The 20856-nt window shown below is 43.3% G+C and overlaps 1 protein-coding gene across 1 annotated transcript in view; it reads right to left on the bottom strand.

Annotated features, from left to right (window-relative positions):
• ADAMTS17 (ADAM metallopeptidase with thrombospondin type 1 motif 17) overlaps positions 1-20856 on the bottom strand; it is a 201021-nt gene that overhangs the window by 43446 nt on the left and 136719 nt on the right. The window contains exons 16-19 of the mRNA XM_067305684.1: positions 19166-19240; positions 13497-13577; positions 5237-5394; positions 1582-1741 (exon numbers count right to left, since the gene is read on the bottom strand). Coding sequence (XP_067161785.1) covers positions 1582-1741; positions 5237-5394; positions 13497-13577; positions 19166-19240 — 474 coding nt within the window. The remainder of the gene's footprint in view (positions 1-1581; positions 1742-5236; positions 5395-13496; positions 13578-19165; positions 19241-20856) is intronic.

Raw genomic sequence — 20856 nt, 5'->3', positions numbered from 1 at the left:
AGGCTTCAAGAATGATAAACTGGGCTTGTTTGTATTTCACAAAAAGGTGAAATTAAGCCATCAAAAACAAATTATTTCTGATCATCTGGTCCTCCAGATATGCTGCTTAACAAATCTCACCAGTAAGAGACATCTCAGGAGTAGGCAGCTCTTCTCACATAAACTATGCCTGTGCATCAGCCGACACAGCAGTGCCACCAAGATAGCAGCAGGGTGGCCCTCAGGGCTCAGTGCTGTGCTGTGTGACAGCAAGAAAGCTGTGTCGCAGGGTAGCATGATATGACTGCACATCACAAGGAAAATGCCATCCCTGCACCATGTGACTTTGCCTTATTGCTAATTATTTTGGTTTCTTCGCTTCTCTCCCCGTAACCCTGAGTCTGCAACAAACTGAGTTGGTTCATGATCTGCAACAGCTAATAAAAAAAATAATTAAAATTCTATTAATACAAGATTTGTAGGAATCTGTAGGGAAGTTACTGACAGCTGAAACTGCAGCTCAGGTGAAACGGCAGAAAGGGAAGCTGAATAAATGAATGCAGCTTGGATAAGTAGTAAAATGTATCTGACAACCAAAGCACATGAGACTGACTGCCATATCCAAATTCCTACTGGTGGAAGCCGTGTTGCCAGGTACTGACTTGATTCATATATGTGGCAGGTTTGCAATACAAATCAAAACAGCCACAAACAAGTTTCCTACTCAGTTATGTGAGGGCTCAATGGCTATAACAAATTATTGCTTTAAAAGGTAGGTAAGAGTGTTGATTTTAAAATCAGTTCTATTTACAGAGAAACAAACTCCATGATTCCAATATACTGAGGGCAGTGAACCTGCAAATGTGAAGACAAGCACTCTTTCCTTGGGTCATGTAAGATGACAGATAATCGGCTCTAGTTGTGAAGAAAGACTGGCCAGAATACATGTCAATGATACATTTTCCTCAGGGAAAAGCCTACTTCTTCCTGCAGTGAAAACTCAGTAGGCAGTGGCTGACAAAGCAATCTCCGGCTTCGCAGGCATCAGCTCCCCCCAGGGTTCAGCAAATCTGTCTCAGCACATCCTAGGGAGTAACTGAGAAGAGTGATTTGCAGTGCGCGAAAGTACACCTAGAAAATCCACCCCACACTTAGAATGTCTGACGCAACTCCAGGAGTTGTCACAGCAGCACTGCCGCTGTTTCATCCCTGGGGAAGGAAGTGTCTTTCAGAAAATATGCTTGAACACCTGTGAAAACTCTGCTCCAAGAATTTGACGGAGACTTGAGATAGGGGGCTGCACACAGCGCCTTGAGCCATCCGTGAGGCACTAATCCAGGTGCAGCTCCAGCCTACGGTAATGAGCCGACAAAGTAGTGTCCCTGCCAAAATGCTGGGCGAAAATTAACTGTGGGGATGTGGATGATAGCTGGGAAAGCTGGTGAGAATGAGCTCTCATTTGAGCTCATTATGGCAACAACCATTCCCATGGCTCAGTTTTCTTCATGCTTTGGCAACAGTGTCTTCTGCAGGCACCTCTCTAACGGCTGGTGTCTGCACAAACTGTACAACAAGTCCTACCAGACTCCCAAATGGCCTTACCTCCTCCACACTGCACACTGCACCCTTCCCATCCACTGTGCGTCCAAATGTACAAAGAATCCTGTTGCTTTTCTGGCTCGCTTCTGTTTTCAGCAGTATAGTTTACAGGAATGGTGTATTCATAATGAATTCCATAATTCTGGTCGTGAAATAACAGCACCTGGTTCAGCAGGGAAAGAAAGGCTGTTACACACACTGTTTACTGGGAAAGCCAACAGAACGCGGAGACGGTAACGCTAGCAATGCTGTCTTGGGCCAGTACTTCTAAATATAAGTGCCTCATGAAAGGCAGCACAAGCTTTATCTAGGAACCTGAAATTAAAGTGGTGCTGGTAATACAGGGCACCTGTGAGAGCACTAAGCGCTTGGGATTTAAGGCACTCGGGAGGTGTCTAAACCTGGAATTTGGTGCATAACTTTGTTACTTTTGTGTAAGCCTCAAATGTGATCAGCAGGCCGCTGGCTATCAAAAGAGAAATAGGAAGAAAGTGAGAAGCATTAAATCAGCATTGTATCCATATAACAACTATTTTAATGAGTGTCTAGAATTAAAAAGTCACTCATCATACCTGTCTACTTTTGTTTTTTGGAAAGCAGGTTCTCTGCAAGTCTTATGTACAGACTCAGGCTTCTGGCTGTGCAACTTGGGAGAGAATGGGGAGGTTCTGGATTAATGCTGTACCATTTATGGATTAATTGCACCATTTACTGTTGAATTTGAGTTGAACTGCAGGGGAGTCCATAGATTGAAGGCACAAGACATAATTAGCGCACCTGAAGGCACAAGGTGATCCTTCTCAAAACCCAAACAAACAACTAACACAACAAAACATCACACACCTGCTGGGAAATGCGGTGCCCAAAGTGAATGTGACTCTTCCTGCTGACAAGCTGCAGGAACAGGACTTTCCTGCCTCTCAGAAACCTGAGGATGGCAAGGAAGGGCCATACCACACAGCTACTGGCAACATATACATTTTCATAGCCCCGCACATTGCTGGAGAGAGGTGAAACCTGCTTCCAACGGCAGGGTGACTATTTTCCATGGAATCTCAATGATCACTTTATTAACAAATATCATAGTAGTACTGCTGTAATGATGGTGGTGTAAGCGTGTATACCATTTAGCTGGAAAGACAGAACATTCTTTAGACTTACTTATTATAGTGAAATCTCGGCAATATTACACAGGTGAATTTTGCTGGCTCCTATCACCTCCAGAAATAGGAGCAGCACCTTATCAAATAAAGTATTTTAAGAAGGGCTATTGTAAATGAAACAAGCAGCTGCCCAATTGAAAAAGCATATTTGCAAATGTTATTCTCCTCCAGCAATCATTGCTTCCCATTAAGATTGGTAGAAATCACTCCTACTTAACCAGTAATCTCACTAAAGCAGTTGTTGTCATAAGCTCATTTAATCAAAAAATAACCATAGGTGCTGAAATAAAAGGTTCGGCTTGCAGCCACTGACATCCTGGAGGTCTGCGCAATGACCACTGTGCGGCAACACACACTCAAGACCCTTGAGTTGCTCTGCACAGTGCCTAAGTCTGGGCAGAAAAGCATCTTCCAGAAGATGTGGGAAACAAAGATACGATTTTGTTTCAGCTACAGAGGTAGCTTCATTACTGGAACTGAATGCCAAGTTGAGGCTAGCCAGCCATCATTGCAGCTTCAAAGATGAATGGAGCTTTTTACATGACTCAAAATGCCAGGCAGCCAGGGGCAGAGAACTCACGTCCTGCTCTGACTTTAAGTGCGTGAGATACGAACAGCTTTTTCTACAGGACTGAGGAACTGGGCTTGTCTAAAGCATCTCTGGGCTCTGGGAGTGCCTGGTTGTCCTCTGTTGCCAAGAGGAGGTCTAGCGCATGGCCTAGCTACACAAACATTAATTTCTCCAAGAAATATACTTACTGTAATGCACTTGGAGAAATGCCTCAAGTATTAAAAAACAGCTCTTAAAAAGAAATCCTTATTATCTCAATATGGGAGCAAGACTAGTGAATCTAAAGGCCCATATGAAACCAATTTCACGCAATTTTGTAGCCACATATAATTGGTGTGTGTGTGTATGTGTGTATAATTGGTTTCAAATGCAGGTCACAAAGGACTGACTGAAGCTTGTGGCTCTGTGTCAGTCCAGTGTATTCTACCACCGTTTGGACAACAGTTTTCTATTTAGAGTTAACTGGTAACCATCCTACCATTCTTGTGTTGAGAGAATGAAACTCGCTACCCTATATCAAGGAAAAGATTAATGTCTGATCCGAGCAAAAGACTTCACGTGTGCTTTGTTTATGACTCATAGTGATTTTGAGCCACATGTTTTTTTAATGGCCTGGTAACTTTTACTTTCCTCTTTCTGAATCATTTCTAGGGGAAGGTGAAGAAGTAAAACTTCTGCTCTTATCTGCTGAAAATGTCAGTCCATACTTGAAAGGGGTACTCATGGAGAACCTCACAGGCACTATTTTCCTGTGTTAGTTACTTCTTAATGAAGGGGAAAGGAGTATTTCTTTAAAAACAGGTCTCTACTGATGCTGAAGTTTGCAAAATGCTGACAACAGATTTTATTGCAATGACCCTCAACCAAATAACGCCTTGGAAGATTCCTAGAGCTGGCACAGGAATCCTGCACAGCATCTTCCCAGAAGTTGCTGGTGCAACTCATTTCTCTTATATGGCGCCTGGAAGTTAGGCAAACCTTGGCGGTACAAAATATTTTGTCAGAGTCTTGGTTTCAGAAGGGAAGACTTGCATTAAGGAAGTTACAGGAAACAATGTATCATTTACTCTATGTTTTTATGCATTCTTCTCTATAGAAACTGTAAAGCTTTCTGCACACATTCAACTAGTAACACTCATTTGAGACAGGCATTACTACATCTATCTTAGAGATGGAAACATTAAGGTAACCAGAGACATTAAAGGACTGGCCCATGGGTCACCCCATCCCCTGTCAGTGTCAGCCTGCGACTAGAATCCTGTTCTTCTGACCTCTGCCCAGTTCTGACTCATGTTCCCATGCTGAGCCATACGACTGTTCGCAAAATGACATGCCCAGTTAACAAAAGGATTATGCTGAACCTTAGCAAAGACTTTCAACAACATGTTAAAATACAGAAAATTAAAAAAAACCAATATAAATAAAACAAGGAACATTTCTGTGTGCAAGTAAGTCACTGCAGAGGGTCAAATTCACATGCATCCTCTACACACACAAAATCTGCATGTTGTCTGTTTAAGTAACAGTATATTTAAATACCGAATATGTTCTGGTGTAAGCAGAGAAGGTGTTCAGGGCAAATGTCCTTTCTGTGTGTGTGAGTGGGTATGTCCGTGGAAACCTACATCCTTTAGAATAGACTTGTCACCTTGTCTGTGGCACATTACAGGAGTGTCCTCTCCTGGAGGTGAGTCTACTGGGACACTGCATGTTCTCCTAGAATAGGGCTCCAGTTGTTTTTAAGTAAGAAGCTGGGTTTTTCCAGCCCTTGCAGTGCTGCAAAAGAATGTGAGGAGAGACACAACAGGATACCTTTGAAAAAACTCTGGTGAGGAAGCAAACAAGCAAAATTTAACTTTGAGCTAGGATATAAACCCTTTATGTTGCATCACTTAAGAAACACAAACAAAGGATATAAAGTTACCATCAAGTGCAGTGGTATTTTAGTTGGTCCTTTGGCAGAGATTTTCTCCCACAGACCCCTTCGCACGTACCGGACAGTAGTGCCTGCGATCTGAAACTCACCAGGAAGCTCAATTTTCCAGTCGCTGTTAATGGATCTCTTACTGGAATCTTTTAAAGCTGGAAAGAATCAAACACCATGGAATGAAATGAAAGCAAATCTGTAATTAAAATATAGACCATTGAGCTTCTGTCTCAGCCTACCTGAAGCGCAAGATGCAGTAGTCTTGTAACAGACATGCGTTTAAAAGAAAAATGAAATATAATTTTAGCTGACTAGTCACTAACTAGCTGACTAACTTGGGCATATTTTGTGTTTCAGTTGATGAAGGCATATCTAATTATATTGACAGTGCTAATAAGCAGCAATAATGTCACATAAACTGGTACAGCTAAGGTTTTGGTAACTAAAAATTATTAGGTTCTGCTTCCTAAAGAAGCGACATTCTCTAGCTTTAAAACTTTGAGGCATTCTCTGTGCTGTTCCACTTCCAGAAAATTTAAAGAGAGAAAAAAACTGTGCAGCAGCAGTTTACAAAGGAAAAGGAAGGAAAATTAACTACCCACTGTCCTTGAAAAAATATTCCTAATTTAGGACTAAATGGTAGAACTCTTCCACGCTTTGATCTATTTCAGGAGTGTGTCTGAAACACACACATATTCATGGCATAGTGTTGCATTCAGTTATGTATAAAGTTCTGCTTTTGCCAAGAAAAGTTTGCATGACTAGAATGTTTTTCTTTGAATTCAGTGAAGAGAGATTTAATTTGGGTTTAAAGGTAAGCCTAAAATACTGCAGCATTGTGCGAACATGCAAGAACCACAAAGTGACTGACAAGAAAAGAACAGAACTTACTGGCCCATTTTCCTTACCCAGGCTGAGCAGAGTGCAAAGTGTCAACAGAGAGCATAATTAGTGAACAATCAGAGCTATCGGTCTTCCTAGAACAACCTCAATATTATTAGTCAAAGGTTACACAGTAAATATGTAGACATGCCTGTAAAATAAACGTGCCTTGTGTATCTGGTACATCAGAAATTAACACTTGTATCACTTTAGGGATTATTCCCAAATCTAACTATTTAGTTTTAATCTTAGAAAAATAGAGGGTGCTATAAATTTGGACACATATACCAAAATGATAGGCATGATATAAGAACCTAATACTACAGAAGAGCTGTTTGAGAATGATCTGAAGATACTACTGGTAGAAAACTTAACACTTAACTTGCTCTGTTACATTTTCACACCTATTAAAATTGGTTCTTAGGCTGAGATAGTATGAGAGCATCAGTGGCTGTAAACAGAAGCCTGGTTTGCAAGGCAAGATGTGTATATTTTTATGTAGACTGCCCACCCTGAGATCAGTTGAAGTCTGGCAGCAGCTGGGTTCAAAGATTCTCATTCAGACAGTATATAATGAAATATATTCAGAACTTCAAGCATTAACATAAAATTTATAGATCATTTATCTCTAAACTCTCCTTACAAATATAGAAAGACAACTTCACAATTATTTTAGAGTTTCCAAGCAGAATGAACTTTTCAAACTGTATTTTCCTAAACTTTCCTTGAGAAAACCTCAGTGAAATCTCTGTGTTGATACACATGTGCAGATTTGCAAGTGCAAAAGGAAACTGTTCCGGAGTTTGCATGCACTCCGTAAAGCAAACATTGAGCAGGTCAACATTTAGTTTTCATCAGGTTATAAAGAGAAGAACACTGGTCAGTGGGCAGAAAGTGAACTTGGCAGATCAGCTCAATATCACCTTCTGCTCAAGTCTGGAGGGCAAAATATTCCAACCTGCAAGCACTAGCAACAGGCATAATTTAGAGTGGCCCGTAGGTTGCTCTAAATTACTCCAGAGGCTTTTTGCCAGGTAAGAAACTGGAGAGGCACTATAAAGCTACAGTAGAAGTAAATGGTGCTTGCGCTCGGGATATTGCCTGATGCCTTATCTGCTCTCAAAACAAAAGGTAGAAGCAGGTAAGACATTGTCTACCCCTAGGTTTGATGGAACCAAGCCAGGCCACAAATGAAAAACAACAGCAGCAAAGGAATAGCCTGCTACAGCCGCCCTCCTTCCAGAGTCCCTGAGCTGCAGATACATGCAAAACTGGAGCTGCTGCAGATTCACAGCCCTACTGCCAGAAAGTGCCTCTGCACGTGAGCAAGAATGACAAAGCAAGCCCTGAGGCAGAAAGGAAGCCCAGTAAGATGACTATTTAGAAGGAAGGATACTTGGAGTATCATGTCTTTCCTTCCAGAAAAACCTCTTGCATCAGCATCCCTGAAATTCTTCAAATGCTGAAAGGCAACTACCCGCCATGAGGACATCGTATTACTGTGACTCGTCAGTGCAGGTCATTTAGGGATTTCTGTGCTCTCCACATTACAAGGGAAGCAAAGTTATTCAGATGTCTGTGTGATGTGCTGAGGGAAGAGAAAATTGGCAGACCCTGTTCTAACAGAGAGAGAGTCCCAGGCGCCCTTTGTGGAGATCCATGTTCCACGGATCAAATCTGCCCAGACATCAGACAGAATAGCCTGTGTTTCTCAGTTACTGGGTTTCCTTAGTTCAAGGTTTACTGTGTCTCTTGGCTAAGCCTTTAACAAGATGTTTTCTTAACCTCCAGCATTTCAAGCCTATTTTATTCTCTTCCAGTTAAAAATAAGACCTTGGCTTTCACTTAAGCAAGTGTATTGGGAGAAGGTAAGAGGAGCCGATTTAAAGCCTTTTCAAGTCAACAGGAAAATCTCCACTGTCATCCTTTTGGATCAAGTCCCCATAGCCAGCAAACCCTTCTAGCCAATGCTTAGGCTACGTACAATTCCATACCATGCCTAGGAGACAGGGAAGCGGACCTCCTGCCCATGGCACAACACTGACTTATCAGCTTGGTCTAATTAACAGTGAGAAGTGCTTGTAGCAATACTGGACTATTCAATATAGACCTTGCTTTTCTTCTGGTTAGCTAGTACATGTTTAACACCTTCTATATAGCTATTACAATGAAAAGCCCCTCAAGAAGCTAGAGGCCAGCTCCTCTCTTCCTCACAGGAGGTTTAGGAGGAAGGAAATCCCTGTTAGATTTCCCTTTAGAGGATTTCCTGAAAAGCTGTTCTGCTTAGCTCAACATGACAAGTTCCTAGCTCCATAGATTCCAGAGGCTGGAGAAGGTAAGAAGAGACACCTGAAGCATCCAGCACAGAGCAATACCGAAAGCTACCCTTGCACCTCCAGTGCCCAGGCTTGTTCCCAGGCACTGGGAACATCATCTATGCTGTAAAAATGGTCCCTGGCAAACTTCATGGCCCAGGTCAACTAGAATTCTCCCAAACTCCCAGCATGGATCAGGAGCCCAGACTTTCCAATAAGCAGTACATAGGCAGCCCATATGGGGGATGCTCTGGGACAACTGGCCTCAGTGCCCAGGAGCACGTCAGGGCACATTTAATTTACAGACAGAGTATCCTCCATAGCATCTAACCTCTGGGGAAGTCCGGAGCAATGAAGGTCTCAATATCCTCTGTGTCTGTGTGTGCCTTTCTGAGAGTATCCGCATCCTGGGGAGTAACTGAAGAAAGGTGGAACATGTTTCTATCCTGCTGCATACAATCTTCCCGACAGCACTCATGCTACCATGAGGGGCTCTCCAAAGTCTCCAAAGTAACAATGAAGGGAAGCTACAGCTATGGTTTCCACCCAAGGAGCAGGATCTGTGTAGGGGGGATATTTTTTCTGAGAAACGTTCTCTTTGGCACATAGACTAGGGGGCACAATGATGGCCTGGTATTGCACGCTATAGCAATATAACTCTGTCTGCAGCTTACTTCTCTTCCTGTTTTGCTCCCTGGTCTACAAAGTGCCTTCTGCCAACTTCAGGCAGATTTCTGAAAAGGCTTGCTTTCCACTGCCAAAGCGTAGTGGCTTCCAGGCAGATCAAGGCAGCCATCACGCTGGCCTTGAGCAACCCTGAATATGACTGATCAAAGCTATGGACGAGATAAAACTATCTCCGCAGCAGTATGGCTGACATTTAAAGATACCAAGGCATGTGCTCAAAACAGTCTATGAGAGCTTGAGTGACTAAAACTAGGCTCTGGTTCCAGCTTATCAAAGGAAGACAGCTCACTGAAGAAAAACAATGTTTAATCTTTAGCGATCTTTCTTCTGGGAAAGGTTTGATTTTTATAGCTGCAGGCACTGATCCCTAAGTGAACGAGCAGGAGAGTTTGGAAACAGCCCTGTTCTCAAAAGCACCTCATGAGGCTGCTCTGGATGACAGGAGTTATGCTGTAGACTCAGCTGAGTATCTGAGCCAAAGTGTTTTCACCACTGTTTGTCTTCACTCCATGCAAGTGCCCCGTCAGTAGGCATCAATGCTGCCGCTATAAAATCCCCTTGTTTCTCGGACACAGGCTATTGCTATTCTTCCCATGTCCGGTGCTGCACATAGCTACTGGAGGCCTGGCTCTGCTGAATAGCAGACATGATAGTCCTGAACTCAGTGGGGTGACTAGGGCCTTTTGCACCTATTGAATGCTGTGCCTTTCATCCAAGCACTGCAAAAGCACCTTGCATAGGAGAGCAAGTATCTTTATACCCATTTTGGAGAGTAAACAAAGCATCCAACAGAGAAAATGCTTACCCAGCATCCCTTAGACTCAGCAGCCAGGGCTTAGGAGACCAGGAAATACTCAGTCTTCTCTGCCAAAACTCATCTGACTGTGGTGGGAAAGCCCAAACAGGGAAGCAATTATGAGCCCCTTTTTGTCAAGCAGTCCTCTCTATAACTTAAACTAGCACCCAAAGGATTTTTTCTGCTTTGGGCAGTTAGCAGCAGCTCTCTTGGGATCCTATGCTTCCAATGAGGTAGGGAAGCACAGTTCTTCCCTTTCTCCCCATCGTGCAAGTAGCTGTCTAGTTAGTACAGAGCCAGCACTCTGGAACATCCAGAGACAGGGCAACACAACTGTTATCTGACTGTCAGACCAAAGCACTTCAACACGGTTCCTCTCAGTATTTACAGCCCCTGATAGGAACACATTTCCATAGCGTGGGCTCATAAATAACCAGTCTTCCCTCCTCAGAAACTACTTCTCTGACTTTTCTCCCATGCTGCTTTTGCCTGTGAGTACTTCAGACATGGGGGTGCCTCTGTAAAAACTGTTAATGATATGCAGCCCTATCAAACTACCAGTGGAGCAACAGTTTCATTTAGGAAGTAGCAAGCATCTGCTCTTACATCTCCAGGTTATTTTCTGGCTCAAAGCTGTACAGTAGAGGAGCAAAGGGGAAAGGAACCCTGGCAACAACCCATAATTTCTCTTTTTCTTGCTGGCTGGAAGACAGGAACTGACCAACCTATTTCTAAACCTGGCATCTAGTCAAATCTTTATTTCCACCTTGGGTCCCTCCAGCTTGCTTCCCAGCCTGTGGACACAAACTGTGGAGGCATTTCCTGTTCAAGGTGGGTTTTAAGCTTTACAGCCAGCCAAGCCAGCCAGCGTAGGTTGACTGTAGGTGGAGGGAAATTCTTCAGGCACGGCTCCCAGCACATGGAATAATGATTCCAAATTACAGTGGGCTCATTTCCAAAGCACTGTACCTGAGTGGAAATAGGGCCTGATTAGGCTCAACTTTGTCAGCGTAATTGAGATAGGAAATCCTTCCATAGTCAGACCTGCATTTACAATACATCTTGGGGTCTACCAGTGACTGGATTTAGTTCTCTTGGTCATCTTTTCTGTCCTGCTGGAACATTACTGCTGCTATTCTTCAGCTACCCTTACTTTGTGTCCAGTGTTCCTGGAAAGAGAAAACTTCAGAAAGCTCAAAGGATTTCAGCTGGTTCCTAACAATGAATCAAAGAGCTGAAAGCATCTGGAAGCTTTAAAATGACCAGATTACCACTTGTTGGGTTCAATTTTTGGACTAAGAACCATACAAGAATTATTATTTCTTTGTCATGCATGCAGGGCCAAATTCTGCTCTCAAATACACATAGTCCTGATCTTTACCACCCAGTGGAGAGATATCTGCTTAAGTCAAGGTTACATGGTCACAATGGACAGTTACTAGCAGTTACTAGCTCTCAGATTCTCTATCTGCCAAAGTCCGAGCCCCTGACAAATACCCTGTGCAAATCCCACCAAGACAAACCAAAAGGCCAGCTTCCAGAAAGCAGAATGCTTGCAAAGTCCAAGGAAACACTGGTTCTCATTGTTCCACCAGTGCTTTGCTATGTCAAACATCTTACATGTAGGCGTAATTCTCTCCCAGCAATCTGGCTGCAGCATTAGCAGAAATACTAGCAGCAGCAATATATGCTTCCTACCAAGAAGTGGCACAAATGCCAATGCTTTAATCCAAGGGCAGTTGAATGACATGATTCACCCTCTTTTTTTCCCTGAAGCTGGAATGAGAGACAGAGAAGAGAAGGATATTTCCCAATGATTTTGCCAGCTTTGGTGGCATCTGAAGACAGAAAACTACCAGCACTAGACCTGAAATCCTTTGTAAACGTTTTCGGCAGCATCCTATATCCTGTTACCAGATATCGATATCTCCTCTTGGCTGCAAAGGGAAGGAGGATTATAAGGAAGACACATGGAAATCAGAAACGGGGGATCCTAGTCTGAGCTTTGCTACTGACTCACTGCACAGCCACGAGCAAATCACAGTACCTCAGTTTCCCCTTCTGCAAAATGGAGGAGGACAAAAAGATAAAAAGATTTGTTATCCTTCCAGAGTTCCTACCACAGGCCTGGAAACAATTCCATCTTTCAGAGTGCTTTTGTACCCTAAAACCTGGCAATATTTCTAGTCTGAGAATCTCACTTTGGGAGAAACAGAACAGGCACAAGCGAAAACAGTCCCAGTGTGTACATGATACTTCTGAGGGACAGGGGAGAGCTGGAACATGCATCCATTCTGACTGCTGCAACGAGAACATCAGTGTGAGGAAGGGCTGAAACACTGTTCGATAAGGAAGGAGAAAAACCATGTCAATGAACTTATCAACAGCAAGAAATGCCTGGGTTTGACAATGCAGGGAACTACAAGCTGCAAAAGTCCACTTTTAGTATAGAAGGGCTTTGGGGATTTTCTCTTATCTTTTTCTCTTCCCACAGAGAATAGCTCCACAGCATGAAGAATTTAAGAGAGGCAGAAGAAACCCCCCCGATGTGTGACCACGCAGCTCAGAGTGGGTAAAGGATGTTTCAACATGTGGGGTGTTGTTCTGGGCCTTGGGCAACCTTCTTTCAACTCCCTGCTCTGCCACAGGTTTCCTGCGAGAATTCGGGGCAATGAGATATGAGCATTTCTATGACTTGGTTTCTCTAGAGGTTGACTGGAGATAAAGCACTTCATCTATCACACAGAATGACATGATAAGAAACACCTCAATGTTTGAGATGAGAGGCAGACGACCAGGCTGATAGATGCAAATGTGACTAGCTGCGTTTTAGAAATGCCCATCCAATCCTTAACCTGAGCGGTTGATAACTGGACAACAAATTTGCTCGCAGATCCTGCCCTAGAACAACAACATATACACATAGGGCTAAAACTTTGTTTCCAAAGGGAGAAGGGGGACAGGAAGCCTATTCACCTCAAGGGGACTGCAGAAGTAGAAATGAGAAGAGGATTAAACCAATGATTTGGCCTGAGAAAATATAGGCAAGTGGACCAGAGGCTGCAACCAGCCCATCTCAGACTGCAGGATCCGGTTCTGGGTACAGCATCAAGTGAAAACCTGCTACTCGAGGAAACAGTGCAGGCAACTCCACAGTCAGATTATTAAGGCATGTCAGCAGCCCCATCCCGCCTCCATTCCAGCCTGAGCTGGGCACAGGGTCTGTCTGTAGCCCTGCCACTCCTGTCTCTAAATGCACTCTTCTCTTTCCCACTGCCTCCCGAAGTGCTGTGTGCTCCTGGCAGCAAGTGCTGCTCAGGAACCCTGCTGTCCATATACAGTATTCTGCGGTCCTGTTGGGTTGCACAGGACCTGTTAGCGTCATGTATTTTCACATCAAACCAACACCTTGAAACCAAGCCATCAAAGCAAGGAATGACTGCAACAAGAAAGCAAGCAACAGCCACTTCCTGACAGCAACAAACCTGTCATCTTATGGGTCAGTTAGAGAAGGGCCATTTTAACAGAAAACAGAGCTGAGTTTTGAATTAAAACATTTTTTCTTTTGTCTTTTTACCCAGAAAACTGTGAGCAGGTTTATCCTCAACCACTCTGATCCGCCGGGCACCTGCAGGGATCACAGCTGCTTCGATGTAACCTATGGCAACAAAAGGGCAGATGGATGAGAGCATCCCACAGACAGCCAGAGGCATCAGTCATTCAGTATCTCACCGAGAAAAATCAACTCCTGCCCAGGTTGGGGAATGGTGGGAAACACTTCAAATGCGATCCCTGCTGCGGCAGCCGAGTTTCACTGCTGTGACTTGCATGGCTATGACTAATCATTTCGGCCTGAGAAGAGGGAGAGAAATGCACGTGTGCTGCGTGATTGTGTCTTCAGGTTTGTGCCTGGGCCTAATTAGATTTGCTTCCTTTGCATCAGCCTGGCTTTTCCGGGGTACTTACAGGGATGTAGGAGGACCATTTCAGAGCTGGTGCAAAGCATTACTGTCAGGAACAACACTGCACATTATAGAACAAGACATTTGTGATTTGAAATCTTGTTTCCAAAAGATGCTCCTGACTTTCCCTCCCAGAAAAACCTCTGGGCTGTGATCAGTATCAGAAAGGTCCCTCTTCCACAAAACATGTGGGCAAAGCCAAAACTAAACAGCAGGAATCAATGGGAAAACTAGGGAAAATAAATTTGTTTTCATTTACACATTAGCTTTATACAAAAATTCTGCAGGATTTTATGGTTAATGGTCTCCTTGCACTGGGCTGCTAAACAGAATTCCACAGCTCAGATTTCCTTCAACAACAGAGCAGAAAGTTTCTCCGGGACTGACCACCAATCGCCTCTAAACCCTGCCAGCAGCAGCTCACGCCAAACTGAACCCTCTGAGCGTCTGACACTGACATAGTAGGGAAGTTTTTACAGCACGCCATCACATTTTTATAGAATTTGCTTGGTTTTTATCTTTCTGAAATTCTCTTGGCCTCCTCATGCTCCCTTCAACACCAGCAACATGATGTAATTATACCACTTTTGACTCACAGAATAACACAAAGAATAATTAGGAGCTACAAGGAAATGTAGGCTATTTCCCCCACCACAGGGCCATCTGGAGTTACGTACTTGTTCCACGGGGTGGAAGTGGTGCCTTTAAACTATAAATCTGAGAGGCATTAGGGCCATTTCAAAGGCCTGGAGGTCAGGGAGAGTTTTTCCACTGGCTTCACTGGAGTCTGAATCAGGCCCCTGTAAATGACACTAATCTTATTACAACCATGATTTGATTTTTTCTAATTGGCCACCCAATTTACTTTGCAGTGTATATTTTGGCACCTCATTTGGATTATGGCTCTCCCTTTTCTTTTAGAGGTTAAGTAGCTTATTCTGTATGTTCCCTCTTCCCTTTTTTGCTTTAAAAGACTCTGTGAGCTGTTCTGTGCCAGCCTTGCCGTTATGGAAATCGAGGTCGTTCTAGACCAATGGGTCAGAGAAGTGCTGGTGTAGGTAGCAGTGATTCCTTTAGTGTTTAGCAACATTTGGGGCTTTTTTAGAGACAAATGCTGCTGAATGGCCATGGTTCTGCTACACGCATGTGAGGGGCCACAAAGGAGGATGCTGACAGCCTCATGCACCTCAGGACTAAGTGATTCTCTCAGTGTCGTGACATGGAGTGTGACAGGTGGGGATTTGGGGGTTCAGCCTGTAGATCCACTTCTACCTGTCTGAACCAGCCTGCCGCCCAGCCCCTTTGCAGTCCTGTGAATAAGGCCTGATCACTTGGGCTTTGCAAGGTGCTTCGGATGCAAAGCTGATTTGGCCCAGAAACACTCCTCCTTTCCCTGATCATCATTTAGGATTAAACTTTTCCTTTGTCACTTCAGCTCAGTTCTCTTTGCACTTGTTCCTCCGTATTTAGTTTGTTATTTTATTTACTTCTCCCTTGGTCAGGTTGTCTCAGAAACAGTCAGTCATCCCTTGCAGGAAAAATGGAAAGAGAGGGACGGCAGGGCTGCAAACCACGTCCCTGTAAAGAGGTCAGAGCAATAGCTCTCCCCTCTGCTACTACAGACTGGGCTTCAACTGGGAACAATTATCACTTCCAGGGTCATTTTTTTAAGGCAATAGTGAAATCTGTTACAAAGTCAAAGCAAACAGATGTCAGATTTTACTCTAGACATTGCCAGGAGTTGTTTTTTCATCGGTTGAGATACTAAATTACGGTCAAACGGAGCATTCTAGGAGTGAAACACCCTCACTGCCCCCTGTGCATCCGCACATAAACCCGACCAACAGTTACCACCAGACGTGAGCACCCAGCAAAGGCGTGATTAATGACAGGCCATCAAGGTGAAATAGGCCCTATAACACACCTGAATACCCCTGTTAGGAAGCCACTTTGGAACATGCCCAAGTTTCAGGTAATTTAACATACCTGCTGGGGGACTATTTACTTACTTATTTTTTAAATCACAAGCCAGATACAAATGCCCAGAGCTAAATCATGCACGGGGTGGATACAAAATTACACTGAAGTTAGTGGAAAGCCAAGCACTGACTTCAGTGAACTCTGGATCTGTCCTCTGACCCTGCAACAGCCAGGAGTGTGTCACACTGCTTTAGAGGTGAGCAAGCTGCGGAGCTGTACTTGAGGTTCAGCTAGTGCCATAAATACGCCCTCATTTCATCACTGTGTCATGAGAGAAACTCCACGTGGAAAAGCTGACTTTTATGTTACTTTTTACAATGGTAAATAGTGGAGTATAAGCTATTAATAGGGTATTAGTTCTGGAGACTGTTTAGTTTGGTCTCGTACCAGATTTTTCTCCTCATGTAATTTCTAATCCTGATTGATGGCTTTGGGGGGTTGTATTCACAGCTCCTGAATAAGAAGAACATACTACGTTAACTCACTGAGCTCATGTGGCACAAACCCGACTGCTGACCTTTAGTTTTCCTGTAGTGAACCGTGAACTACTTTGCAGTTGCAGGGATCTGAACTGTCTGTTCAGAGACGAAGCAGAATTCTTGGGCATGTCCCATGGAAGTGTCTTGACACTCTTAGTCATCGTTTCCAGCAAGACTGTGCGAGTTAGTGGTCAAATCCTACCGCAAACATATTAAACACACCATCCATGCAGCTTTGCCACAGGCACAAACTCAGATTGCTATCACCACTCCAGTCTGGTGCGTAGAGCTAATGTCAGGCTGCCGGTCACAGAATATTCCTGATCTTCGAGATAACTGCACCAGAAAACATCCCCATTGTTTTCCAGGCACGTTCTATTAAGCAAACTGTAACTGCAGATTGCCAGAAAGATTATCAAGTGTCAGCTAGTAAGACCAAAAAAAGTCTCAGTGTTGGCCCAGAGTCAAGGACTCTCAAAGATCTGTTAGGTCTTAGGATAATTGTCTGTAATGCAGGAGTTTGCAAGGTTGGGTTTAAAGTTCTGTTTTAAATGAGGAGCTGGTTAAAGACTGATGAGATTTGGCAACTATCAGGCAGTATTTCTAGTAATTTCACCCATAAATCACCCTGTTAAGATGAAGCTTTGAAAGTACAACAGGAGAACTTCATTATTTGATAATTTATAGTGCTGTATGTAGTATACTCCACCTTGGGAACAGTTACTTTGGCACGCACCAATCTTTCTGGATAATCTGCATTACATCAGTGTCTCAGGAATGTAAGACTGTGATTGAAGCAAATCCTAGATACAAATTATATGGTGTAACTCGTATTAGAGGAGACACCAGAACAAAGAGGTGGCTTTGTCGTCAAGCAGATTAATATGTGAACAGTGGCTACTGTATCTTCATTTAAATGCTGGAGAGACTTGCAAGAGGAAGGCAGCTCACACAGGAAAACCCATTGTTAGCCATCGTTGTTATTCCCAGAAAGAAGAGAAAGCTTAGTGTGCATTTCATAACGTCACTGATCTATTACAAAACTGTTTTCCTGGTTCGGATCTTAGTGAAACACGGATTCCGAAGTAAAGGAGAAATTATCCCATGGCTGAAAGTATTGATCTCTGGGCATTGTACCTTCATATCTTTCCCTTGTACACACATGACAGTTGGGGCATGAGAAAGTCAGCAGTGCTCATCCCATTATCTTACTTCCAAAAAGTGCCTTGATGCAAGGTCTCAGGTTGGTAGCCAAGGAACCCAGGCTGTACTATCTACCTGCTGGAGAGGGCCAGCACAGCTTCCCTAAGGTCTTAGGGATGGTACCAGCTGGGCACCTCAGTCTCCATGACCATTCCACCTTGCACCTTTTGCTGAGTGCTAGTTGTTGCAGTGATGTGGAAATACGTCCATTAGTAATGATATGTTCATTTTCTGAGCAGCCAAAGATTGTAATGATTCTCACTTGCTATTAGCTTGAGATTAATTCCTCCATAGGCACCTACCCATCATAGTCCACTTCCAGCCATGGGATAGCTGGCTTGGAAGAAAATCATTTCATACAGAAGCCATGGATAGATTTCAAAGCCTCCTACTGTTGCTGAGCGGTTGGTTGCCATAACTTCTGTCCCATATGCTCTGCTTAAACCCTCATAAGACACCCCGAGAGTTATTCATGGGGCTCTATTTTCTCATCATTTCGATGTACACGCTATTATTGACATGAACAGAATTTCTTGCACTGGCTAAAGATGTTCTTAGCCAGCATGACAGCACCGTGGTTCAAATTTCCTTTCTTTCTTTTAAATACATGCTGGTTAAGCAAAGTACGAAATAAAAAGCCTGCTCTTTAACCATCTTAAAAAAAACCTGCTAGTAAAGACTCTCTTTAGTCCCCAAAATTCTAGTTACAGCAAATGGCTATCTCATTTTATTATGTTTTGCCATTAAAAAAAATCCAAATAAGTGTGGTCTTTCTTTTGGATCACAGGCAAAGGGCAGCAATGCAAATCTTCATATTATTGAGAAAAATCAGCAGAGACAAGATGCAGTGGGAAAACACCTCATTCTTAAAGCAGATCTCTGAGTATTACAGGAACAGCCTCAGAGTCTGGACAGGTATCTTATTAGAAGCCAGTGAGATAAATCAGCTACCAAAGAGGTATGAGCCGAAGAGCTGTCCTATAGTTCTAGCTCTGCTGTACAGTGGCAGGCAAACTGAGATGGACTTCAGAACAAGTCTGCATTTTTTTTTCATTATTTTGCAGAAATAGGTACAAGGCATGCTCTAAGTCAGTCAAAAACAAACCTCAGTCTAAACAGTGCAATTAGCTGGCCTACTAGAGACAGCCTACTACACCTAAGTGTATGTGATGTTTAGCATAACAAGTAAAGGTTTTTGACCTCCTTCCCAAAACAGAAATGGAATCCAGTTACAGCTGGATCACCCTGGATCAGACTTGGTAAGACACAACTGCTGGATCTCTTCTGAGGCACTTTGAACGTTCCACTGCCCTGACCTACCTGGTGGCAGAACCTTACAAAATCTGTGACAATCTCGTTGGGGAAAAAAGAAACAGACCTAGTACTTTTCACTTGGTTAATGAAAATTTAGCCTTCCTTCACCCAGATAACTTTTCTAAAAGGAAACGACCTGTATCTGATACCTTTGACAAACCAAGCTGAATAGTAAAAGGATTTGAAGTTTATCCATGGCTTTTGATACCAATCTCCCCATCTAATCCAAACAAAAGAAAACAAAGAACCAACACCAAAGGATGTCACCAACACCCAATGACACTGCAAACAGCATTCAAGCATCTTACACGAGAAACACTTGGGAACAGCTTTTGCCTTTGCCATCACACACGTGGAAACCTTCTTACAATGACTATTGGTTACTAAGAAACAGAAAGGAGTTGGCATGGGTTTAGTTCAGTTAAATGGTGCTTGACAACATGATTTTCAGTCACAGGACATACAGGACCAATCCTGCTGTCAGTGGAGCCCCACCTGCAGAAGACTTCCCAAAACAGATACCACTCCATAACAATCAACATCTTGATATTTGATGGCTATTCTCTCCTGCAATAAGTCAGCATACCTAACATGGCATGTTGGCCTTGACTTGGACAACAGCAAGTTCATGGGACTTTGTCACTGACTTGTGCAATCATTTACATATCCAAGCCCTGAATCTGTTACCATATTTGTATTGTGTATTCTCAATTGCCCCAAATTTCCTTTAAAATTAATCAATAAATCAAAACAGCTAACAAATGTTTATGTGATTATAATGCTAAAAAATCATTATCTTATAAATTATGTCAGGTGGGTAAAGGTGGAAGCATTTTAAGTGGCAAAAGGAATTGACAGAGCACATTTTGACAAGTTTGCTTTTTCGAGATGGTCAGCAAAAAATAAGGCTCTATACATGCTTGTACACTGTAACACTGACCATGATTAAGTCAACCCTCTCTTCCCCTTAGGTCATGTGGGTGCTGGGAGTAAGTGCCTCCTGTAGTGTTCTGGCTGCCAAACAACCCGTTAACCAGATGAGGCTGTTCTGTTCCTACAGCCATGTAAAGTTACCAGCCCCAAACAGTCACTCTGATTGGAAATGGGTGTTACTTCCTGGCAGTGACCCAGAAATTTCATATTTATCTGTGCAAGATGTTTTGTAGTCTGGTTGGAAAGATAAAAGGTAGCTACTCTTCAGGAGCAACTAAGAAGTTCATGAACAGCTGTAAGACGTTCTACAGATATAGAAAATAGTTTTCTCCATGGAAATGAGAAACCTTTTCCACCATTTGCACCAAATGCAAATTCCTTGCCATAAGTAGGTGGAAGTCAATTGGGGCATGACAGTCAAAAGTTGTAATGCAGGAAATCATTCAACAGGTTGGCCTAGCAATGCAGCAGCACAAATGTGCTCCAGGAAGTATCCATGGAGGTGGGAAATCCTACCCACCTCAGAGGAGGTGACTGGTCACAGCTGGCTCCACTGATAGGGAGGGTGCAGAGGAAGAGATCAATGAACAGAATCAGAGCCCCAGATTTTAGTGCTGAGACCCTGATTCAAGAACGCTGCTAAGCACTTGTGCTGCTTTACTAACCAATTAAACAGAAGTGTGTGTTTAAAGGAGATCTTTATGTGCTTCGCTGAATTCGGTCCTGGAGTAGCACATGTTGAATGTACTCCTGCACGTGGAAGTGGCAATTTTGCATTCACTGAATGAGAGGCCATTTTTTTCTGGACAATTCCTTCCTCCTAGAGCAGCTTGCAAGTCCCAAATCTGGGTTTCTCTCCCTTTGCCTGATTAGGATGAGTGATAACAGGTTTCTCAGAAGACCAGAACGGAAACTCTGTAACAAAGACTAATTCAAACACAAAGCTGTACATACATTCATGTGTAACAAGAGAGGGCAAACTCTTATGTCTGATGGAAGTTCTTCTACCCTAGACTAATCTATTGCTGGCAGGGAGTCAGTAAAAATATTCAGAGGGGAGGTCTCT

The sequence above is a fragment of the Apteryx mantelli genome, chromosome 15 (genome assembly GCF_036417845.1).
Source record: "Apteryx mantelli isolate bAptMan1 chromosome 15, bAptMan1.hap1, whole genome shotgun sequence".
In the NCBI taxonomy this organism is placed as follows: Eukaryota; Metazoa; Chordata; class Aves; order Apterygiformes; family Apterygidae; genus Apteryx; species Apteryx mantelli.
The sequence above is the reverse complement of the archived record's forward strand: the minus strand, read 5'-3'. Positions and strand labels throughout refer to the sequence as shown.